Source organism: Colletotrichum tamarilloi (assembly GCF_030869305.1).
Source record: "Colletotrichum tamarilloi strain Tom-12 chromosome Unknown Scaffold_9.1, whole genome shotgun sequence".
In the NCBI taxonomy this organism is placed as follows: domain Eukaryota; kingdom Fungi; phylum Ascomycota; class Sordariomycetes; order Glomerellales; family Glomerellaceae; genus Colletotrichum; species Colletotrichum tamarilloi.
The window spans coordinates 1,025,279-1,048,807 of NW_026849392.1; the positions used below are offsets into that span (position 1 = coordinate 1,025,279).

General features: G+C 52.1%; 11 protein-coding genes across 11 annotated transcripts; 6 read left to right on the forward strand and 5 right to left on the reverse strand.

Moving 5' to 3' along the window:
* Positions 1 to 215: 215 nt before the first annotated feature.
* On the forward strand, positions 216 to 491 carry CTAM01_04084 (uncharacterized protein; the record flags this gene model as incomplete). Its single annotated transcript, XM_060520114.1, has 1 exon — positions 216 to 491. One exon carries the CDS (start codon positions 216 to 218, stop codon positions 489 to 491), a length of 276 nt encoding a protein of 91 aa, XP_060385535.1.
* Positions 492 to 577: 86 nt separating this feature from the next.
* Positions 578 to 1,366, forward strand: CTAM01_04085 (uncharacterized protein; the record flags this gene model as incomplete). The annotated part of the gene is made up of 1 exon (XM_060520115.1): positions 578 to 1,366. The coding sequence occupies one exon, from the start codon at positions 578 to 580 to the stop codon at positions 1,364 to 1,366; it is 789 nt and encodes a 262-aa protein (XP_060385536.1).
* A 51-nt stretch (positions 1,367 to 1,417) lies between these two features.
* Positions 1,418 to 1,738, forward strand: CTAM01_04086 (uncharacterized protein; the record flags this gene model as incomplete). Its single annotated transcript, XM_060520116.1, has 1 exon — positions 1,418 to 1,738. The coding sequence occupies one exon, from the start codon at positions 1,418 to 1,420 to the stop codon at positions 1,736 to 1,738; it is 321 nt and encodes a 106-aa protein (XP_060385537.1).
* A 798-nt stretch (positions 1,739 to 2,536) lies between these two features.
* On the forward strand, positions 2,537 to 3,011 carry CTAM01_04087 (uncharacterized protein; the record flags this gene model as incomplete). The annotated part of the gene is made up of 2 exons (XM_060520117.1): positions 2,537 to 2,700; positions 3,005 to 3,011. The coding sequence occupies 2 exons, from the start codon at positions 2,537 to 2,539 to the stop codon at positions 3,009 to 3,011; spliced, it is 171 nt and encodes a 56-aa protein (XP_060385538.1).
* Positions 3,012 to 6,339: 3,328 nt separating this feature from the next.
* Positions 6,340 to 6,510, forward strand: CTAM01_04088 (uncharacterized protein; the record flags this gene model as incomplete). Its single annotated transcript, XM_060520118.1, has 1 exon — positions 6,340 to 6,510. The coding sequence occupies one exon, from the start codon at positions 6,340 to 6,342 to the stop codon at positions 6,508 to 6,510; it is 171 nt and encodes a 56-aa protein (XP_060385539.1).
* A 1,078-nt stretch (positions 6,511 to 7,588) lies between these two features.
* Positions 7,589 to 7,828, reverse strand: CTAM01_04089 (uncharacterized protein; the record flags this gene model as incomplete). The annotated part of the gene is made up of 2 exons (XM_060520119.1): positions 7,589 to 7,613; positions 7,668 to 7,828. 2 exons carry the CDS (start codon positions 7,826 to 7,828, stop codon positions 7,589 to 7,591), a joined length of 186 nt encoding a protein of 61 aa, XP_060385540.1.
* A 12-nt stretch (positions 7,829 to 7,840) lies between these two features.
* Positions 7,841 to 8,143, reverse strand: CTAM01_04090 (uncharacterized protein; the record flags this gene model as incomplete). The annotated part of the gene is made up of 1 exon (XM_060520120.1): positions 7,841 to 8,143. One exon carries the CDS (start codon positions 8,141 to 8,143, stop codon positions 7,841 to 7,843), a length of 303 nt encoding a protein of 100 aa, XP_060385541.1.
* Positions 8,144 to 8,584: 441 nt separating this feature from the next.
* On the reverse strand, positions 8,585 to 9,013 carry CTAM01_04091 (uncharacterized protein; the record flags this gene model as incomplete). Its single annotated transcript, XM_060520121.1, has 1 exon — positions 8,585 to 9,013. The coding sequence occupies one exon, from the start codon at positions 9,011 to 9,013 to the stop codon at positions 8,585 to 8,587; it is 429 nt and encodes a 142-aa protein (XP_060385542.1).
* A 1,448-nt stretch (positions 9,014 to 10,461) lies between these two features.
* On the reverse strand, positions 10,462 to 10,731 carry CTAM01_04092 (uncharacterized protein; the record flags this gene model as incomplete). Its single annotated transcript, XM_060520122.1, has 1 exon — positions 10,462 to 10,731. The coding sequence occupies one exon, from the start codon at positions 10,729 to 10,731 to the stop codon at positions 10,462 to 10,464; it is 270 nt and encodes an 89-aa protein (XP_060385543.1).
* Positions 10,732 to 15,133: 4,402 nt separating this feature from the next.
* On the forward strand, positions 15,134 to 15,382 carry CTAM01_04093 (uncharacterized protein; the record flags this gene model as incomplete). Its single annotated transcript, XM_060520123.1, has 1 exon — positions 15,134 to 15,382. A coding segment is annotated over one exon (249 nt), but the record flags the coding sequence as incomplete, so codon positions are not given.
* A 3,735-nt stretch (positions 15,383 to 19,117) lies between these two features.
* On the reverse strand, positions 19,118 to 23,475 carry CTAM01_04094 (uncharacterized protein; the record flags this gene model as incomplete). The annotated part of the gene is made up of 3 exons (XM_060520124.1): positions 19,118 to 20,218; positions 20,269 to 23,269; positions 23,414 to 23,475. The coding sequence occupies 3 exons, from the start codon at positions 23,473 to 23,475 to the stop codon at positions 19,118 to 19,120; spliced, it is 4,164 nt and encodes a 1,387-aa protein (XP_060385545.1).
* Between the last annotated feature and the right edge of the window lie 54 nt (positions 23,476 to 23,529).

The following is a 23,529-nucleotide window of genomic DNA, read 5'->3' on the forward strand; positions in this document are numbered from 1 at the left end:
CAAAACTGACTTCCAGGGCAAATAGTTGTTTCCATTGATACCTTCCTTACCTTAACCACCTAAGTCCTGCCTTCCATCGGTCGAGTACCCAAGGTACCTAAATAACGATGAAAGGCAGGTAACCACCTCCCCTTGCCATCTTCCATTTCCATAGCACCTTCTAGCTTTCCATCGGCGATTACCACAGATTAAGGAAATAACTCAGGCAAGATGCCATGACCCATCTCACAACCACCGCGAAACAAGCATCGCCATTCAACTGCATCTTCACAGCAATGACCTCATTCCACAGCAAACCCCGTCTTCCTCGATCACCATCAACCCCAGGTTGTTCTAGACCCCAAGTCCCCGAACTCCCCCAAAATCCTACCGAATCCTACCGCCACCGTCCCCGCGAGAGGACGGCAGACCTTGCCGACTCCTCCGCTCCGCATCCGCCACTGTCTGTGGCGCTCCCGTCAAGCTCAGATCGTTCTCCATCTATAGAGTAATTGCGCCTCGCAAGTCCCCCCTGCTCTGATCACACACCTGCGCATCCAAGAGATCCTCCAACAGCCGACAGGGCTAGCTACGACGGATGACATTGTACGAGGAACTGAGCCTCAATCTCACTCGCCCACGCCTATCACCAGCCTCGTCACGCAGCCACATCTCACATCACTACCCTAAATCTCGAAGAACCATACGCCCCCTCGCCGTTATTTCTGGCCATCCTTCCATCGCAAAGAGCCGAGGACAGTCCCCAATTCAATTCAACAAGCCAGAGCACACCAAGACAGAGACCAAGCCTAGTGGTTCAGGGGGCGCATGGCCGCACCACCCAGCCGGTGTAACTCCTCAGCTGCTCATTGCCAGCGACGATCTCCGAGCTCTCGTTCTGTGGCACACGCTCTTCCAGGCAACGACCGACAGGCAATTCACACACTTGGCCAACCAAGCCCTCCAACCGAACTGCAAAGAGATGTTTCTGGTATCATCTCGCCGTTTCAAGGCATCATTTTCAGGAACCAGACCCCGGGCGACAACGGCGACCAATAAGGATAGCCGCGATGTGAGCAACCCAGTAATCCAAAATCCAGCACCCCACCAAGCTCAAGATCGATTACTTGCGCGCATCCCCGGCTCTCTGGATTTAGAAGTCCCTTGCGTCTCGAACATCAGCAACCCAGCCCAGTCTAGCTTTCACCTTCAAAAGTTCCGCGAATATCAGCCTCTGACTAAGGTTGCAACTCGTGCTGGGCGGCGTCAAGGAAGTGAGACAGAAGTGCCATACTTTCCGCACCGGAACGTGTGTCTCCAAAGGTCAGCAAGTCTACCCACGCACAAAGTGGTGTGTCTTGCATGCTTCATGAGCATTGGACAGTGACCTACACAACCCAGGTAGAAGTGCCTGCATAGATTGGAGGCATGGGTTGCCATGTCACCCTTTCGACGACTCCTTCCGAGACTCGGATCCCCCATTTTGGCACACCGAGGCCCGCCCCCCGGCCGGCCGGGCATAGGACCTCGAAAGCCGCGGACGCCCATGCATATCCGCCTGGCACTTTTTTGTTCCTTCCATCACTTCGTACCGCCTAGTCGGCTGGTTCGCATCATCCTCTTCAAATCACGGATTAGTATCCCACTCAGCATGGGATTTCAGTTGCCTCTCTTTGGCAAAGTTGCCCACTCTGCTTCTCTCACCGGTCACCAGCGGCGGCACGTTAAAATCTGGGCAAATCTGCAGCCCCCAAAATAGGAATCCTTCAGCCAAGCCAAGGCAGGCCGCGCGTGGAAAGAATCCTAGATATGCATAATTTCCGAGTTTTCGAGTACGGCGTAGTCTTGCTTGACAATGGTCCCATGGCAAGGCGGCCGTCAAACGGCGACCCCTTCCCACCCACTGTACGTCTTTCTACCTCGAGGTATGTCACGATGAGCCGGATATCGCGGTCGCAGGATCAAAAAGAAGCTCACAGCAGCTGCCTGCCGCTCCGTCCGCATCCGCATCCGCGACCCCTCACCCCGGCACCCTAGCATGGCTGAGGCCAAGCATCACGCGAGTCCGGACAACCCTCGAAGAAGCTGGCCAAGCATCGATTCTGCCCGGTAGGATCCGGTGCTTTGCGGTTCCCGCCGCAATTGCACATCAATATATCGCTTCCCATCACAGTGAGAAGCTGTCGATTGGTGCTGCTAGGCCAGTTCGTGTCTAGTTACCCGTCCTTCTTGTTTACATGCTTGCATGAAGATTGTTTGCCTCGAATCCTTCTGCAGCAAAGGTACCTACCTTCCCTGAGGTACGCTACCTACGGACAAAGTGCCTTGCACAAACAAAGATTGCATACGCCGTCCGTACGGATGCTTGAGGCCGCATCCTGGCCCGGGCGGTCGGCCGCGGTGCGAACCCCACCCCCTTGGGACACCCCTTGTCCGACAACAAACTGCCTTCCTCCAGGACCTCCCGAAGTCGATATCTCGATTTCAACAAATCCTTCCTGCGATGCACGGTATCTTCCATTCCTTCGGCACGTCTTTGGCCATCAGAGGTCAGAAAATGCCGAGAATTCTGCCACACGTCCCCCCTCTACTTTCCGACCATCGAATGGGAATTAAAGAAAAGCAACGATGTGGAAGAAACTCAAATGATACCCAGCAAGGAAACAAACGCAAGCATCGTGAAATCAAACCACGAAGTATCCGTAGTCCCACGATTTTCAGGTGAGGAGGCATCCCATTCACCGGGGGATCCTCTTTCAAAATGGAGCAAAGTTCAGATGAGAAGTTGCTTCTTCAGATGAACAGGACAGGGACATGCCCCTCCCCCCTGGCGTTTGGGCAGAAAATACGACCGACTGTCGTTTCTACCCCCCCCCCCCCCCCAAATTGATCAAGTCATTTTTTGTCTAAATTTGAATTTTGTAAATCTTTGGACGATCTGCACAGCGGACAGCTGTCATGTCTGATGTCTCAAAGCCACTACTACCCTATGTACGGAGTACGCTGTACTGGCAAACGAGCCCAGGTCTTAAGCTCCGAACGACATGGCGTGTCTTTAGATGGCAGCGTAAGGATACATCATTGCATTTTCTCGGCATCTCGAATTGATGCCTAGGGATCAGTTCCCTTACGCCCATGCTTTCAATAACAAATACGTCGAGTCTGTATGCCGTACGTACACAAGAGTAGAATGCAAGGACAAAGCCAAAATGAGAGCAGGGGTGTGGGGAGGTTCCTTGGAGGTGACCTCATGTCGAAACCACCCGACCCAGCCCTCGCTCGGCGTCCCTCACATCTGGGAAATCTCGCATCTCACCAATCGTAAACTATGCGCTGCGCTGCAACCACCAAAACCAAGGCTCAGAGCCCTAGCGTCAAGCTCCGTCTAGACTGGCCAGACACTTCACGCCGCGATACACACACCTGCACGACTCCAAAGCGCTTGCGCTTATGCATCCATAGGTATATGCGTGTCTGCGGCACGTGTCGTATCTCTCCCTCATCCGCTTGCGCCTTCCCGCGCCTGTCGTCTAAGTAATCTGATGAGAATCTTACTTGACCCTCCTTGATGGGTTGCCATGGTGTAGGGTTCCAACCACTCAACTCTCACTCATGACCCTCCAAACCCACCCGCCCACGCATACTTACACACTTACATACACGAACGTGCATACACATACACAAGTGCGAGCGTCACATCACCACACACACATCATCCCCCTCCCCCCTCCTCAAGCCTGCGCATTCTTCACCGCAGGCAACTTTTGGCATCTTACTGTACGACACACCACCAAGGGCGGCAGCGGCAAGCGGCAAGCGGCAAACCCCACCACTAAGCACTCACTTCATCCCTCCCTCATTGGTATCATGTATGCTTACCGCCGCATTTTCCCCTAAGACACGGTCCAAAAAAGAAACACATGCAGCCCACACACCACCTGCACTTACACTCACAATCACCCATGTACGCTACCTTATACTCACCAAGAGAAAGAAGACGCGGGAAAGTCCCATGCAGAAACCAAAAATGTCCCAAAAAGACATGCGTAATCCACCAAGACATTGATCTCATATCCCCGACCTCCAGGAGGTAATCCCATGTGCTCCCCATCCCCTGCCCGTACGATGTTCATTTTTAGACCCCACAGCACATCTTCCCGGGTTTTGTGATCCGTGGTCCGTCATCTCACCGAGTAGCTTTCACCCCCCACAAAAATCCACGCCGGCTCACCTGTCTCACCAAATGACACTCAATTGCGGCTATTCCCCAACAAGCGCGGAACTTCGCTTATTTCGGCGCCTCACGCCCATGTCCATGCCCTTGGCACCCACGTACCCTGGACCATCTGCCGCGACGGGCGCCGCGCGCGCGCACAAGCTCGCTTGTTGGGCTTAGCTTGTCAACTTGTCCGTCGCCCATTTCCCCACTCCCCACCATCCGTTCGTTGCGGTGTTCGTCTGTTTAATTCAATTCTCCCCTTCCGTCCGTCTGTCTCTCCCTCCGCACGTCTAAAAATAAATCTATTCTTAGAACGGTACCTCCCATGCATTTCATCTGTCTCTGTCTGTCCGCTTCAGGATTTGGACCGGCACATCACTCCCCATGCCCGTGTTACCTGACTTTGCCGTTCCCGAATTCCCAGTCCCTTCCTTTCGGGACCAGACAGACACGACCCAAAGGAGACCCCACCATCCGCATCTGCGTACCCAGGTACGGTCCACGGATAGGTCTGTCCAAACTCACACGCCCTTCTTGGCGCAAGGCTTTCTTTCTAGGTACCCGTCAAATTCAAGGGTTTCCTCTTCCTCGTACTCTGTGCGGTACAGCTCAACCCATGGCAGATCTGACAGACACCATACTCCGTACCCATCCATGCATACGTCTCTTGCACTCCATTTCCCCCATTTGGACAACAGAACACACCACCCCCCTCCATTCCCGCTCAACACTGCTGCACTGCATCAACCCATCTCACCGGGAGTCTTTCCCACTCACCAGCCCACCACAACTTCACCACTGTCTCAGAATCCTTTTTCATGTTCTCGAGTCCCGACGAGTGGGAACTGCAGTCGAGGTACCCACCTACCCGTCCAAGATATCCATGTCATTTGGTTCCCGTTTTGTTTCCACCTTCTCCCAAACACCCTCCCCACCACCACCACCGCGCGCATTCCCATGATACCATGAAGCCCACGCAAAGGCCTCCCGCGGCACTCCATTCTCCTCCGTGCGTCCGGCAAAGAAAGCAGCCCCCCTCCCCGAAATCCCGTCAGCACCTTGAACCACCACCATGCCAATGGAAAAAACTCAGTTTCTTCGCGTCTCCCATATTTCCCATCCGCATACACCCACACACACACACGCCCCCCTGCTTTTGCACCATCACCCCCCATCGCAAGGCTGAGTTCTCGGCCGTCCAAACGAGGCTGGTCGTGGCCCCCAAAACAGATTTCCTTCTCCCTCGACCAATGGCGTGTAAGAGGCGGGCTCAACTGAGTGCTGATGCCTGCCTGCTGTTCCTTCGCCCGCCAGCCAGACCGTCCGTACCGCACATACCGAGGAGGGAGCAGCCGCCAACGACCGAGAGAGAGAGAGAGAGATCCTACTCGAAATAAAGTTCCCCACGGGTAGGATGGCATTGCATGGCCCGAACTCTTGTACCCGAGCATTTCCTTTCCCTCGGGGAGGAAATCCTTTCAATTCCATTCGTCTTCTTTTTTTATGAATTAAAGTCCCACCTTCTCGTCGAAAGATGATTCCCCTTTCAGTAAAGTGCAAACAACACGCCAAAGTCCGCAAATACTTTTCTCTCTCTCTCTCTCTCTCCCAGGTTGCAACGTCGCTAACAAAAACCCACTTTCCCGTAAACACTCCCCCCCCCGTGACAACCTCTGATTGGGGCCTATCTTGGGGTAACATGGCCCCGAATCTGCCTAACTTTGCAGGATCTTGACTCACAACGCTCCCCGAGCTACCTTCTACTGCGGACCATTTAATTATTTGCCACCTTTGATATCATTGCAAAGTCCTACGTGCCCTAAACAATGACGTGGGAAACGTGTTCACGATTGGAAAGTCTCTCAATTGTGTCCTTGGAAGCTCTTGGAACTTCTTTCCAGATTGTCTATATGTGATAATGTAGTCTCTCTAATACAACGATTCTCTGGCCAGATCGCCGTGCGTATCTGGCCCTCCAATTGCAACCAGCTCAATTCCTGCAGGGCGGGCAAAATTGCCATACCGTGTTTTTAACCAACCTCAGGAAGTTCCAGACAGCCCCGTGTAGTTTGGCAGTACAAGATAAAAATCTCCCTGAATGAGAAATGCCAATTGGTCGAATCTCAAAGAATCGAAATAAAATGATGTCTGGCATCAAAAGTTGTTTTGAGGTGAAGGAAGGCGTCATGACGCTCTTTTCTTCCTCGTTGCGGGCATTCCAGTTGCCCTTTTGTGTGTGTGTCTCTGCTGTCGACACCCGTCATTGGTTTTTTCCCCGTTGCTCCCAGAGCAACTCGTCTATCATCGGATGATGGTACAGATCATGTGAGAGAAGAAAGCAAGAGAGAAATCTTGGTAGAGAACAGAAGAAGAGTAAGTAGAGAGATTGAGAGAGAGAAAGCAACAATTCTGATATGCAACATTGGAAAGCAGAAAATGCAAGACAGAAAAAAACAAAAAACAATGCAACAACAAAAAACCTCGCTCACCCTGGTAATCTCGTCAACCATCGCATGCGCAGCGATGCGCTTGTATCTTTCCGAACCTGAACGCCTGGTTTCCTCCCGCCCGCCCGCCCGCCAAATGCATCGAAAACTCGTCCGTAAACTACACAAAGTTGAAAATGAGACCGTTGTCGAATGCCTGTAGAATCGAATCTTGCCGCCGCTGACTTGAAGAAAAAGTCCCCCTCTTGAAAACCAAAGCGTAAACCCAAAGTGATGCCCCGAAGGCAGAAAAGATGAGGTCCAGCCCAATTACAAGTTAGGCATCTCTTGTATGCATGTGTTCATCCCAACCGCCCAATGCAGAAAAGAAAAAACCCAGAACCAACGCTATGCATGTCCAATGTCGAAAGGGAAGGAAACCACATCTATTGAAAGAAGGAGGGGAAACCGAAATGGGAAAAGAGAAAAAGAAGGTTGGAAAGAGTTGAATGTCGAGAAGATTTCGAAGTTTGAGCGAGACCGGGGGGCGTGGACTTGGTGGAAGATGTCGTTTAATTGCAGCGCGCTGATGATGACTATTGATAGGCCGTAAAATGTTTCCGTCATGTTCGTGATCTCGTCTCTGTCTTCGATAACTTCGTTGCTGAACTTCATGGCAGGGCGTGATGGTGGAAATAGTTTGTTGGTGTTGGTGGTAAAATGACCGGAGTGGAGGGATCCGTATAAGCCATTGGCCGGAGAGTCATCGCACAGCGGGAGGCGCCGATGAAGACATCAAACGGTCATGGCCGACGAAGAGGAGAGATAGCTGCGAGGGTGGCAGCGTTTGAGAGGCCGACCTTCCTCTAAAGGAGTATAGGTAGGTAACCCAAGTGCCGAATTGGAAAAGCAACAGCTTGGGGGAACGCCATGAGCAGCAACCCATCACCGAAGACAAGACATTTCACCGGTAGTGGCGGGAGCCCTTGCTTGAATGGCTAGAGTGGTAACCAGAGTCGGAGTATGAGTATTGTGATGCGTACATGCTGTGTGATGAAGAGTGAGCATGGCAGGCGTATCCGACCAAAATTGTTCTGTTCTGGATGCTATGTCCTGGTCGGCCGTAGGCAGCGCATCTGTCAATGGCGTGCTGGTAGTAGAGGCAGCGGCATGCTGAGTAGAGCTCGACAAGTTGATAGCACATTGTGAACGTTATTCAGAAGTACGTTGAGTGACTGAAGTGATGTATGGTGTGAAGGACCGAGGAATTGATCCCTGAGATATGAGTCGGGGGAAAGGATGGCTTTATCTCTTGAGGAAGTTTGTGTGTTGTTGGTGTTTGGTTAGGGGGATATCGAGTTGAGGAATGATCAGAGAGACTGAAAGCTGCCAGGTATGCAGAGAAGCAAGGGGAACAAGGCAGAAATAGGAAATAGAAAAGGGAACCCAAGTGAGTGTGTTCGTGATGACTTATACTGGAGTAGACTAAGGATGGGGAGATGGAAAAGAGCGAAGGCATCACGACCTTATAGGCCTGGCAGCCTGGGAGGTCGTCACACGGGTAGGCAATTGGTAGATTGGTAGAGAGCCGTCTAAGGCAGCAGTGGGACCCTCTGGCAGTCGACAGTGGATGTCATCTGAGTGAGACCAATGACTAAGGCTGCATCTTGTGCATTAGAGCGGTATGCAGACCAGAGGTCTTGATGGCGCAGGGCAGGACCAGGGAAAGGTGCCTTGCACCTTTCCATCATGGCCTGGTAAGGCGCAGCAAGTAAAAAAGGTGTGAGAAGAGAAAGAGTGAGTGCGAGCAGAACGAAGAGGTGAGCAGGCGGAGAGGAGGGGTGAGCGGTGGAAAACGGGCTGGGGTGGAGGGGGGGTGAGAATGATGGTGGGCGTGCGTACTTGAGCGAACTAGACAGGGCACATCAACGAGAGCCAAGTGAGGTACGTTAGGTACGGACTAGGTACGGATACCTTCCTGTGTATTCGTAGATGTAGGTGTGCACAAGTGGAGGGGGGGCTGGCTCCGTTGGAGACTGGCGACGGGAGCCCTGAGGTAGGGGGAACGGGGGGGTCGGTCAAAAGAGTCATCTTCAGCATCCTTTCCAATCGAAACATCTCTCAAAATGGACACTGCCGGTCTGTCCCCATACTTTGGGTTGATGAGGTGCAGCAGGGCTGATGCGCGATGGGATGGAATGGGACGGGCATGGGTGGATGGTTGTACGAAAAGAAAAAGAATCGACGAATGCCAATTGGTCCCGTCCGCGGTGTTGTACTCTGGAAGACGATATGGAAATGCAGTCGTGGTGCATGGTTGGTGAGCCATCTCTTTTTCTCCCCTTGCGCCCAGAAACATTTCTGGAAACACAAATGCGCATCGCCGCATGTTGCTTAAGTTGTCGCATATCGCATGTCGTGTGCTGCCGACTGCTGCCAGGTACTCCCTTCACCCCGAGCTAAGGTAAGGAAGGTAGCCTCTCTTTGCTGACGATGATGCTGCTCATCCGATCCAGCCATGACTGCCGCTGCCGCCTCGTGCTGTGGTTGCGCTTAATGGGCGAAATAGAGACCCCCAATTGTCTATTATCGTTTTGGTGGCACTGACTTCGACATCAGCACCAGCACCAGCTCTAGGCAGCGCATGGCACCAACGGCCCCAAGATAGCTCCATTGTCTTGGACCGCAGGGCTGACTCTATGTCGCTGCACCGAGGTTCGTTACGCCTAGCCGTTTGTGATGCGGCGATCTTTTTGCGTTGCCCGGTGCTGCCGCCACGCAAATTCCTTCCACGAGGAGCAATAAGGTGTGGTGGTGGTGCTGTACTCCCCGTTGACCGATATCCTTTCCGAGGTTCCAAATCGATCGGGTGTGAATTCGATCTCGAATTATCCTCTGTATTTCGATTTTCGATTGCTCGTCTGGCATACACGCTAACGGGGGGCAGGCACCACTCGGTCGGAGCTTGGCCTCTTAGCCTACGGCTGCCATTGCTAAAAGAAGAACATGCCGGTCAGAGGTTCGCGAGCTGCCCCATAGAATTTGTCCTCCAAGTATGTACACATTGGTGACCGCAAAGGGCTGCCGATTGACTGAAAGTGCATTTGCTATGTATGACGAGACTTGGCCCTCCAATTTCGCTGGCATGTCATCAAGGTTGATATGAGGCCTAGTGTTGATCTGGCGCCCGATAGCTTCGATTGCGCTCTGAGGCCCGCCATGTTCATCGTCGAGAGTAAGCAGGGGGAGTTGTTCTGCCACGATGCAGCGTGGTTGGTCGCAGCACGACAGAAAAGGGACATGATCCACGCGTCAGGTACCGATGGACGTCGTACATATCTTTTGCTGTGATGGGCTGGCATGCGAGCGACCGGTTCGGATCTCCATCGTGGTTGAAGGAGGTCACCCTGGTACTCGTAGCGTCCAAGCTGGATTCTGAGTGGACAGTAACCGCAGCCTGCCTTGAGGTACGAATAAGTAGGCTCAGGGTTGACGCATGGAGCAGACCGAAATGGAAGCAGTTGTCTCCATCCAATTGCCGAATATAGCTTGACCATAATAGGTTCAAATGGCAAGCTCGTTTGCACGGGTCAGTACCTTATGTTGATAAAGGTCGGCATGGATGACACTCGTGCTGACTGTCAGGAAAGAATAGCCATATGTCGAGGTAAGGTGAGATGTCCGTTATCATCGACCAAGTAACTCGACGCCCCAGCTAGGCGATCGTATACAAACAACTGTTCGTTGTGCTATTATACCGGGATAAGGCTGTGCAATGGTGCATGCAGGCCATCCACCAGAGGTTCCACCATACTGTGGTGGCTGTCTTGGTAGTGCCTATTGGCCACAGTACGTTCCGAATTGGTGCTGGTGCTGACCATGGCCGGGAGCTTCTGCATGCGAAGGTTCCATGCTCTTCCCAGTTATCGGGAGGATGGTCAGATCAAACGCGCTTAGTATCATGCCGTCATTGGAGGCCATGTCGAGATCAGACCCGGGCACCTGGTGAGAGAGACTCGGGCGGCCTTCTTGGATCGCAGGGTACCTGGTGATGGCTGAAAATGAGATGCGATGTGATGCCAGGGGCAGCGGATCCCAGTCCTCCATGATCCATGGACGAGGGAGCTTGGATGAGCATCTCCCAGTCCCGCAGAGTAGGTACACTAGAGTGGGCGAAAGGGAGGTAGGTAATCCAATGTGGACTATGTCTTGGATGCAACGGCTTCCGTCAATCCCCGTACACCGGCCAATGCAAGTCTCAAGGGGGACGAGCTGCCATTCGACCGATGCGAAGGCATGTTTGAGACTTTGATCGACGGGTCCTTCCCTCCAAATCCAAGGCTCCGGTATTGGCCCGTGAACCTGTCAACGGCACGGCTGGTGAGAAGAGGGCGAATGATTGCAGACAATCCTATGAGAGCCCCGGGTTAGCAGCCCGTCCTTTTGGTTCATCGCCTTGGCCGTGGAAAGACATGTAGACTGCTGGTTTCAAGGTCTGCAAGGCTTGTAGATGGAAAGCAGCAGTAGCACCACCACCACCACCACCACCGGCCTCACTATGCATGATTTCGCCGAGTCCTTCTGGAATTTCGAAAGCAGGCATCGGTGTGCAATTGGAGTGGCTGCAGTTATTTGCTAGTGTGTGGTTGATATCCGCAGATATGTGTAATAGGTAGGTATCAGACTAGACGCGGCAGAGTGAGGGAGCCTGTAACGGCGTTGACGAACAGTTGACGATAGCAATGCAGCTAGATCCCAAAAAACTTGCATGAGGGCTGTCGGTCAACGCAGGCACAGGATGCAGGTCAGCGGACGGATTTGGCGTCATGTCAGGTGTGTGTATCCTTCGCTACATGGTGATGTTAAGGGTGGTCGTTGAGACAGAAGAAGAGCGTCAGAGGTGCAGTACAGAAGCTAAGCCGATGACAGTGAGGTCATAGGTAGAGCAAAACGATTTCTAAGGTAGGACTCCAGACTTCAGAGACAGAGAGAAAGAGAGAGGGAGAAAGGCAGGCCCATGGGGGTCTAGGCCAAGGACTCCTGCTGCCCTGGGCTGCTGCATGGGACATGCTTGAGTCCGAACTCCAGGGTCTGGGAAAGGATGGATCGTGTGGTCAAAAGAATGGAAGGTATGGACCATCTGAAGTACGTATCTGTACCCAGCAAGGTACCTTACCTAGTGGTGGAGGAAGGTGAGGTCCACGGGTGGTGAAGGAAACGGGCAAGAGGTATGAGGGTGTGCTGCCTGGGATGCCTGGGCGAGCGACGATGCAATGGGAAGGAACATGGGGATGCAGGTTTGCCAAAAAGGGCAAGTTCGTGTGCTTGATTACGAAAGCTTGCGCCCGCCAAGCCCTTCCAATTCGCCCATTTGACTGGTGCGCACAGGCAATGGCAGGCATGGTCCTCACGTGCTCGTCTCCACTGGCCTTCCCTGCCCTCCCTGCCTCCCGGGCTCCGTTCAGGTGACAGACCGCTTCCGTGGGAGGTTCACTAGCGACGTACTTCTGGGTAGGGATTCTTGACTGTCGTCCATACACATTCGAGAGAAATGCACCAATTTCAGCATTTTTTACAATTCGTCCATGTGCTGCAACTTGAACTAGGATTTGTCACTGGCGACTCCGAGACGATGCGTCACAACTTCATATCCTATGACAAGACGACGGCTTTGGTTGTAACGCGGGTCTCATTGCATCGCCCGTCAGTCGTCACCTCTATTGCCCTGCCCACCATCTGCCCTCTCGCTATTTGGCCTCAATGCTGATAGCCGGCTAGTTAACACGAAGAACGGGATTCGGAGGACGGTCCGCCGTCAAACATGGCCGTCTTACACGATACCTTGGTTCAGGGTCCGGCTCGCTAGACCGCACGCTTGCCTAGAGAGTACACGAACTCGGCCCCTCCAAACACTCTACTAGGTACACTTCTCTACTGCTGGCCCTTGGGAAGATAGCCCTTCGACTGGCTGTTGATTGAGGCGCTTCAGGGACAGATCCAGGAATCCGTAAAGATGAGAAAGCACAATTGAATTCGGCGGAGCATCAGAGTAGTCGACCAACCAATTGATCGCAATTCACAGCATTGTGGTGCTCGATGCACGACCAACTCAGGCACTCCACTGTCGCACTGGGGCCGATGCATCTCGTGCAAGACGGGCCCGATACAAGACCTGCGTCAAAGTCCTGCAGCCCACTACCGCAGACCGTACGAAGTACCGCAAAATGCCAGAAATAAGATACATCAAGACGATACGAGGCATTTGTGTAACCCCAACCCTAGGCTTTTAACTCTCGACTCTCGAGCCCATAGAGCCCCCCCAAGTGCTAAAGATTCTAGTGTCGCCTATAGCAGCCTGCGCTCACCGAAAGCCCCAAATCCGGCTCACCAAGCATGTCTTCGCCCGGTCAAGGGTCGCGACCCGGGCGTCACGTCCTCAACGGTCGAATTGCCGCGCAATCACGAATGCGCGTCTTTCGGTGCCCGATGGCGAACGGTCCGATGCTACATCTATCCCGTGGCTTGCCACTCCGAGCGCCCGGCGGGTAGGCCCATCTTGGGGACCGGGCGGAGAGGTGGAGGATGCAGCATTAGGAACCCCGCCGGTCGGGGTTATGCCAATCGAAGAACACTCTCGATCCCCTCATCCCCATACGAATACCACGTCCGACATTCATGACCGGACTTGGTTGTGTTGTTACCTTGTTCTATTAGCAGCGGCACGGAGTAATTACCTCGGACGAAAGCTGCAATGATACGTCGACCGATATCACTTTCTCTATACCCAAATCTGCGGGATAATCAACCTCTTCGCGTCTGCGTATCTGCAGAATCGTCGAGCAAATCCAAGGAAAGAATCGGACCATCATTATGCACTTCAAATGACTCTATCTCGCTGTGACTGCTTCTACTACGGTATCAGGCCAAAGTTTAACCCCCTTGTCAGGTATCTTCGCCCGTGCTTTTCGAGATTACATCAGCAGCATTACTTTCGAGATTCTTGTGCACGTCGAACACAAATTTGGCCATTGAGAGTCACTGCTCTACCCTGGCCAGACCCACGCTACCTGGTAGGGAGTTTAAACTTACCCCTACTACGGTATCAGGCCAAAGTTTAACCCCCTTGTCAGGTACCGGTGGGGATGGCCCGTGCCTGCCTTCTATGGGCAATTCGACCAATCAGAAGCCACTATTTCAGCACAGGCCTACTAATTAGCCCAGCCTAACTTTTTTACTAATTACGAATTCTTCTTCTTATATACTACCTACCTACCTACTTACCTTACTTTTAATAAATTATTATAAATATAGTACGGCTAGTAAGTAGTATAACGAAGTACTTTATTAAGGCCGACTATTAGTAAATTTATATACTATATATTAATATAAAATTTACGTAGGTTTAAATAATTAAATTAATTAGATTTATAAAAAACTAAGTCCGTATAATTATAAGGGCCTCGTTAGTAATAATTATACTACGTTCTAGTTACTTATAGGTTATAATTTTATAATAGGAGGAGGCCCTCGTTAAATACGTTACTTTTTTTAAAAACGGCTACTAGGCTTCTTTTTTATTATTTTTAATTATACTCTTTTTTTTTTTAATTTAGTACTTATATAATATAAGTAGCTTTATATTAGCTCGGGTTTTATTATTACGTTACTCACTATAAGCCCCCTATATCCGAGGTTAACTAAATTAAGTATTTTACTTAGGCCTAAAAGTACTTTTATTAGACTATTAAAAACTAGTAAAAGGTCTTATAAATAAACGAGATATAGGTTATAAATAGTTATTACCGTAAGTTTTATATTACTTATTATTATAATAAGGAATAGGACCTAATATATATTATCGAGAGGTATTAACGTAAGCGGGGTTAGATATTCTAAGGATATTTTTTTAGGGATCGGAAGGGACTAGGTATTTTCTAAAAGAAGGATTAGGGTAGTATACGTATTAATACTTATTAAAAATATACTATATTAATTATTAATAGTTAGATTCGCTTTTATTAATAAATATATAATAATAACCTTATTTTAATATAAGACGGCGCTTTAATATATAATATAAAATTAACTTAATAAGAGCTTAATAACCGTAACGTTTACTTAATATTTTAGCTACCTTTTTTACCTAACTTTAACCCTATTAAAACGTATTAAAATTAAATAAAGGATTATATATAAGAACTTACGGGTATATAAGAAAACCCTTTATATAATATATTATAATAATAAGTTAAAGAGGTTTAGAATACTTTTTTAAAAAACTTCTTATACTTATTATTAAGTATAATACCCGCGCGTTATTAAGTAGTAATTAATACTAACGGAATATATATTAAATATTAATTTAGTTATAGAAATTAATTAAGATCTAATAATTATTAATTATATTAGCTATTTAGCGCTAATAATCTAACTAGTACGTTGACCCTTGTCTGTGGATCGGTACCGAGCCAGGGGATTAAACTTACCCCTATAGACCAAGTATAGACCAAGTAGAGTGCAACAGCCTCGTCGAGCCGATTCATATTTCACTTTGTGGGGGATCCTCACTGGGAGCAAGGATTTGCTGTCTCACAAGGAGCGCAAGCGATTGGGCAGTGAGCGAACCAGCGATGCTCCTCGAGCTGCCACTGGACGTCATCCAGGGATCGACCCCTCGTTGTCGTCGCCATGGATGAGTTACGGCCCCTGTCTACTTAGCTTCGACACAGCCTCGCAGTCAGCAAGCCACCGCGACTGAACCACAAGGGCCTCTTCCCATCACGGTGGGATCAAGAGTCCCGGTCCATTTTTATCTACCGCTCAACGCCGCCGCCCCGTCTCTCCCACCACGTCTTGGCCGGAGTCGCCGTCGGTCTTGTGTGGGGCTTTCTGCTCAACATGTCCACACTTCGACGTGTTCAACTGCCGCCGTGCCGTTCAAACCTCAGAGTATACCGTCATTTTCTCCCAGGTTTCTCACTTGTTGAAACACAAACAAGCACGATGCATGCGTGGCCCCCGGATGCCTGTCTAGTCGGCTAGAAGTCTCTCCGCTCATTATCCGCTGCAAATGCACTGATCGTGGGAATCTTACGAGTTACCCTAATTCGCGTCTTTTCGAACCGTCATCAGCATCATTCTGCATCAATGCACCAGGAAACCCGCACTTCTCTCCCACCAGAAGCATGTCTCGAACATGGAGCTCCCCGGCGTTGTTTGTGTTGGCGATACCCTATGCCGTATCATCAAGAAGGAATCACGGGGAATTACAACCCTTCCCCTCTATTTCCTACCCTCCACTGGTCCGGTCTTCCATTGCGGCAAGGGATCGTGATCCAGGACTGCACGTCACAGTTGAAGCAGCAGGGCCAGTGGAAGTTGGCGCCGGCTTGTGCTGAACCACAGTAAGGCGTCCCCAGCCACACCCCGTTTCCATATCCGTGCCTCGGCCGGTGCGTTCCCTGCAACGGTTCCCGCGCCGTCCTAACTTGGTCTGTTTAGTGTTTCCTGTCAGGCTGACCCGTGCCACATCCACTACAGAGCAAACGAACGGTTGAACCTCACTGCCGTCAGGACTCAGTGGTCACCAGGCCCACTCCAGTAGAAAAGTCCCCGAGCCGTGCTGTGGCTTTCCTCTGTTCCCGCACCTATGTCTCAGCTCCCGCGTTGGCCTCTTCCCGCGGCCACACGCCCCTGGCGATCGAGAAGATATGCCGAGCTAATTGACAAGTCCTGGCGTACCGGTACAACCAGAATGTTTTGATACAGCGGGACCGTTGGGTGCTAACTACCCCCAAGGGAGTCGATACCGAACTCCTTCTTTGTTGCAACAATGTCTCGAAACAACAAAGTCCTACCAAGTGGCAAATGTGAGGCTCAATGTCGAACGGGATGGTCTCGACCTCGGCAAGGACCCCACGCCTGGGAAACAAGCGCTCGGAGAAGGAACCAGCCATCCCATTCTCCGCTCCAGCAACCTCTAGGCAATCGTTTTCTCGGCGCTCGCAAACCGTCCAAGCTTTGACGGTTTGCCGATCATTGACATCCGCGCGGATCCGTGGGGCCAAAAACACTCGTCACACACGCGATGAGAAAGGCGTGGTGAATCCTACAAGGCATTCTTGTGCGCTTCCCGATTCTCCCCCACAAATGTCGTCAGAAAGAGAGCCGCCTTGCCGCCAGCGAGCCTGGACTCCCTCTCGATGAGTCGTTCAGGCAGGATTCATCCTTCGCACCCGCTGTCGGTGTCCGTACAGGACCGTACAGCAGCTCTTGACGTGTATTCTTTCTTTTCAACCATTTCCGCTGTCTTTGGTCCCGCGAAAGCAAAAGGTACACCCCCCGGCCAAATACCCGCCCTAACAGCCCCGAAATGCAATACCGCAGCCGCACCGCAAGCGCGCATTTGCTCCACAGCCAGGGATTAACCCATATATCTTTCAGCTACTCCGGGGTCTTGTCTTATGCCCTTGCCCTTGACTTTTTGACGCTGTGCCGCCGCATTTCCTGCCGCAGTACGGATGATTTAGGAGGTCCCCAATGTGTTCATTCCTCTGCGGTCAAGGGGACCACGGGATGTGAAACATGAGATCATGGAGACTTTGGGGCCTTGGAATGGCCTAGGCTCTTTCTCTGTTCGGTTTGTCTTTTGAGACCCACGATCTCAAGCCAATGCTCGGCCTTGCAGAGAAGTGAATTCCATTGAGTCAAGATCGCAGGTGGAATTTCCCGGCTCCCCCCCCTCCCCCCCCCCACACCGCTCCTCGTCCCGTGGAGTACCAAGCATCTAAAACGGCAGAATCAAGAGTCATGAAGGATCCCGGGTCCTCCCTCATGGTCTGATGCACTTCGAACCTGAGTGCTATCTATCTCACCTTGCAGCCATCAGTGCCAAGGCCCGTTGGGAGACGATGAACGATCCAATGTTTCTCCATGCCCAGGTACGAAGGGTGGTGGACATTTTGCTGCCTGCAGTATGTATGTCTTTACGATACAGCACACATCCCAACTACCCTCTCAACTTCCGAACCGTTCTTCTCAACCACTCGTCGTCAGGTCCCTCGGAGTCCAACATTGTTACCTAGAAACAGTCCCCCCCAAAAGCCAGCATGGCGCAAGCTTTCCGGCCCCCAAATGATCCAGGGTCCGGTAGTTGGGGACTCGAGGGCGTGGGAAAAGAAACGGCGTGGCGTCTGTATTTCCGAGACCCTTCTCCCCAAAGAGGCCAAGGAGGCCTCGACCACCCGTTTGAATCATGGATCCCTTCCATCTGCTCGCGGAGAACAGATACCTTGCAAAAGAGATCCAAATGCGTCGGTAGTTAGACCTACTAGGGCGTACGGAGTACAGTGCACGCCAATTCAAGCCCATCGCCGTCCATCTACCTTACCCTACCTTACCTTACCTTGCCCCCGTTCCCTCCCTCACCCCCCTTTTTTTCCTCGCCACCCGGCACCCCTAGCCAGACGTCGACATCACATCACATCACGAGATACCTAGTTAATCCAGGCCAAACAAGAGTCACAGTCGTCAATTGCCTACATTCCACGTCTGCCTACCTTTACGAGGTGCCACCAAGGCAGGACTATCCGTCTTCTTTTCCATGCTACGCCTCTCCGTTTCCATCAAAGTTACCCTATCGTGATGTTTGTCTCTCCTTGTTTTGCAACATCTGTGTTTCCTGTAATATCCCGAAGCCTACGAGGCATACTCACACCCGGACTCTTTTCTCCATTCCTTATCCTGATTCAGAATCATCGCAACGGCGTAGATACCAGACAAGACCGTCTGCCTACGTACCCTACTCAGTAACCCTTCCCCCCTCCTCGCATTTGCGTAGCAGTCCTAATGTCACGATATACCAAACACACATCTCCCTGTCAAAGTGAAGCGTCCATTCGTTCAAAAAGGGCCATTCGTCATTATTAATATACATATATTTGCCTACATCTCTATCTCTCTCATGGTGATCGTGGTAGGCAACAACACACAAAATACCAGGTCGCGTACAGCCGGACCTAGCCCTGTCCGTCGCGGCCGAGAAACCGGCCACTCCCCCATTCACTACTCCACACCGGCGAGCCTTGGACTCACGTCTTCTGTGTGTGTGTTTATATATGTGTAGAACCGGAGATACGTTTGGGGGGGGGGGGGGGGGAAAAAATAATGCGGTTTGTTTTTATGACAACAGGGCTTTCGGCCCGCAACCCCCTACTGCGCACTCGTCATGAAGAAAACTGCCCTTCTATGCCTAAATTTGACTCCTTTCCTCCCGGTTGTGACTTTTTTTCGTGCTGGGTATTGCGTCACTCCATTCAAACGTGGTCATGGCGCAGGAACATGTTCGCTGTTCGTAAGGGATGTAGCGCAGAGAGGGAATAAAAAACAACAATCAACTACCCAATGCCTCATAAACCACATCTAACAACCGCTTCAATACTTCTATTCGTCTTCTGTATGTGCGGCGACCACAAAGTCATTGAGAGGGTACTGCTCACAGACCCCTCCGACTCATGGCTGCAGTGGCTCCGGCGGAAGCCAAGTCTTGTTTGGCGCTGACGCTCCTAATTGCCGCGCGTGGGAGACTGCTAGTGCCAATGGTGACACCTCCCTGGCCTGTGCTGGTTCGTTTGGCTGTAGCAACGTGAACCGTTCCACTGGTGGCTACAGATGGCCTGCGAGATGATGCCGTTGACACGGGCTTGTGAGGGCTCGCGCCGCTCACGTCTCGGGATCGAATACCGCTCTTGAGCCCGGAAGCCGGAGGTTCGGGAAGAGGTCGTGGCGCACCAACGGTGTGGCGCTTCACGGGCGACGCCTCACGTGCCGTCGGAACTCGGGGCAGAGGAGCGCTCATCTTCTTGCCGCTGATAAACTCATGGTGGATGGCTTCCTCAGGCTTGAGACGCCTGTCAGGGTCCCATCTCAGACATCTCGCAAGGAAGTCCAGGAATGCCTCGTCATCGCACTTAAGGACCTGTTGCAGTGTCTTTGAACTAGGGCGGCGCCTCCGGCCCTTGGAGGACACGGTCAGGCGCGGCTTGCCCATGGAGTCGAAGAAGAGCTTCTTGCGGGTGCTCTTCTCGATAAGATGCTTCTCTGGTGGACCAAAGACCTCCATGATGCAGGCAAGTTGCTCCTGCTCATTCTCTCCAGGGAAGATTGGGACTCCCGTATAGAGCTCGGCGAGGATACATCCGAGACTCCACATGTCGATGGGCATACCATACGTCATGCCTAGGATGACCTCAGGTGATCGGTAGAATCGAGACTGAATATAGGTGTACACCTTTTCATTTTCGAAACAACTAGAGCCAAAGTCGATGACCTTGATCTCCGAGTGCAGCGGGTGCCGAAGCAGAATGTTTTCGGGCTTGAGATCGCAATGGATGACCTTGTGCTGCTTCAGCAGATTCAAGGAGCTCAACATCTGTTTCGTCATTCGCCTAATGAGCTTGAGTGAGAATCCGCGGAAAGCGTTTGCTTTGATGAATTCGTAGAGATTCATGTCCAGAAGTTCGGTGGAAATGCATAGATGTCCCCGGAAGTAAAAGCTGTGAGTAAAGTTGACCATGCTGTGGCGGTTTTTGGGGTCCTGTAATCAAAGTTAGCCGAAGCGCTGCATACAGGTCCGGAATCACCTACCCATTCGCGAAGCTTCTGCAAAATGTTGACTTCTACAAGAGCCTGCTGATGGAACCTCTTCTTATTGCGAATAATCTTCACAGCTACGAGCACACCCGTCTTGTGGTCAATGCACCGCACAACTTGACCGAAACTTCCCTTGCCAAGCACGTCGATAATTTCGTACCGGTACGAAAGATGGTCTCCCGGTACAATAGTGTAGTCTCCACGTTCGTCGTCGTAACCAAAGTTGGGGGCATCAGATTGAAGATCGCCCACAACCTTGCGAGCGTTCTGCGTGCCGCAAAAGTAGACATCATTATAATCGACGATTTCACCACGCTCATAAATGTTGAGCATGGCGATCCGAATGGCTTCCTGGGCACCCACTCGTTCCTTTGGCGTCGCACGTTTCCGTAATGCGTCGAGGGTCCTAGCTGCGATCTCTGTCTCTTTCCTTCTCGAGCCCATTTTCTTCATCTCTTCCTCGGCAACTAGGTCGTCCTTGTCGAGCTCAGCAGTCCATGGGTCATGGTGACGCATGGTCGTTGCTGATGCCTTTGGGCGCAGAATCTTCTGCATGACGGAAGGGTTGTGCGGGTCGTTGATAGTCTTGGGGACGGAGGCCGAGGTCCAGTTCTCACTCTTAGTTCTATCATGGCCCAGGCTCGCTGCTGAGCTCTTTCTCCTCCTTGATTCAAGGTACGAGTTGTTCGCCTTGACCGACGGGCTTGGGCTGTTCTTGGCTGAGCTGAGATTCCCGACCGTTGCAGAAATAGGCAACCGCGGCGGTGGCATCTGCTCCTTACTAATGCTGCGTTCAACAGTCTTTTCCGATGTGCTCGCTTTCGAATCCGTCTTGGAGGTATTACGTTTCCACGACAAGCTCAACTTCCTACGTAAAGAGCTCATTGAGGACGGAGTAGGTGGTTCTTCGGGATCCGAGATTGGCGGCGTGGGAGACTTTGCTTTCACAGGCCGTTGGGCACGGGGGCCAGAAGGTTTCTGCAGTGGCTTTACTTCGAGAGGTTCCGTGATATTCCCAAGGTCGCCTGTCTGTGACCTCTTCAGGAAAGCAGGATCCGCGCCGGGCTTGGGCACGGAGGAGGACAAGAATGGAGACACGCTGGGCTTTCTGGTCGCTTTATAAGGTACCGGTATCGGGACCCCTGCGAAAGACTCGGACGAGCTTGTGCCGTCAGCACCTGATGCACTATCAATTCGGGAGTGGTGCACAGTGCTGCTGCTTCGCAAATTGGGGAAATCAGACTTTTCGTCCTGTCTGTTTCTTGAGAAGAAGGAACTTTTCGACGCGGTCATGGGGGTAGTCGGTGTCTTTGCGATGATGCGTGAGGGAGGGGGGCTCAGGTTTCGGTCGGGGCCATTTTGGCCCAAAGCTGCAATCTTCGCGGTCGTCGATGGGTTCAGCGGGCCGACAGTAATCGGGGGCAGCCGCACGGGTGGAGGGTTCTTCCTCGATGGGGGAGCGTTCCCCTTCTTTTCGGCATCCAAGGGGGCCGCATTCGTCGACTTCCGGGTACTAGCCTTTCGGGCGACCTTAACAGCGGGTTCGGGGAGGGATGGTATGGAGAAGCTGCCAGTCGAATTGCTGTTGATGCTGCTAGCATCCGCTGCGAGGTTGGCTTTGCGCTTATCCAAAAACGATGCCTCCGTGGCTGACTGCTGTGGTGATTCGTACGCTTTCGGAATAGCAGGCACAGGTGGGACGTCCTCCTCGTCATCGGCGGAATGGGGGTTATGATTATGCGGGTTCGACGACTTTGGCGCCGGTAGCCGCGATGTAGTACCTCCTGCGACAGGCGCTCGAGGTTGAATTGAGCCTGTTGATGTCCTCACCGTATTGAAACTGTTGGTTGAGGTGATGGAAAGGCCGGAGCTGTACGATTTTCTGTTGATATCCGGGGTCGTCCGGGAGGACGATGGCGTGGCAGATGTCTTCCGGGGTATCATTGATGGCGACCGAGAGTGCTCTCGATGCTCGAGCGGCGGTGGTGGCGGCGCGTTGGCCGCCTGGTTGAGACTCGGAGTTTGGTGCATGGACATGCGCTTCAATCTTCGCGTGTCCGTAGGACTGATGGTCCTGGCACCAAGTCCGCTTGCGTGTGACGCATGCTGCCCCCCAGGCATCATAGACTGCCTTTTTGATTGGGCCGAACCGTTATTAGTTCCTTTGCTGCCGCCTCGAGGGGATCTCGGAGAAATCGTTGAAAGGCGGGTGGTGTCTGGTGTTGATAAGTTGGCAGTATTTGACCGGGGAAGTGGCTGGTGCATCGATTTGGCCTTCGTCGCTCTACTGTTGGCGAGATTCCGTGGAGTCTCAAAGCCCATGCCGGCACCGGCATCCATCGAGGTCCGAGAGAAATCCGTTCCACTGCCAACGGTGCCCATCAGGCTCGGCCTTCGACGTTGAGCAGTGTTACTGCCAAAGTCCGTTTCGATGACGCCCGAGCCGATGGATTTCCTGGGTGGCTTCGCAATGTTGGTGTTTGATACCGGAGGGTAGTGGCTTTGCCGTCGAGACCTCGCTGCGGCCGTTGACGCGTCTGCGGCGGACGAAGGCCCAGAAGCGATAGATGAGATGCTTGGTTGTCTGCTGGACGTGCTAGGTCTTCTCAAGATTGAACCAGATCTTCCAGGGCGAGTAACGGCAGGTGGGATTCCACCACGCGCAGACGCGCCATTCTGGGAGATGTTTGAGACCCCGCCCATCTTGTCGGCCATGCTCTGGGAGTCAAGAATACCACCTTGGCCGGTCGGGTTCGGAAATTGAGTCAATTTGAAGTCGTGTGAGGCCGACTCGAGACTGCTCTGGAGGTCGTCGAAGCTGACCGAGGGCAGAAAATCGTAGGAAGGTGTCGAGTCTGCTACTTCGTTCGCGGCGCCATTCCGTCCAAAAGAAAAAAGAGGGTGGTTGTTGGCTGAAGATGCACTGAGCATTGGACCGCCGGCGAATGAGCCCTTTGAGGGTGAGTTGGTTTGCGAGTCTGGGATTCCCCTATTACTGCAGCAATCATCGGGTCAGCTCTCTGTAAGGTAGTTATCCATCCAGGGATGCATGGGTCAGGGCATAACAAAGCGGCGTGAACAGCAACGAAGAAGCGAGGGCAAAGTTGAAAGGGGGAAGTGGGAATGGGAATTAGCATACAGTCTGGTCGGGGACTGGTTCGCCGGTCGTGGGCCAGCAGGTATTCTATGCTCCCTTATCATGTGTACGCGGTGCAACGGCCAGCGCGCAGATCATGCGAGCGTTGGACGTGATAT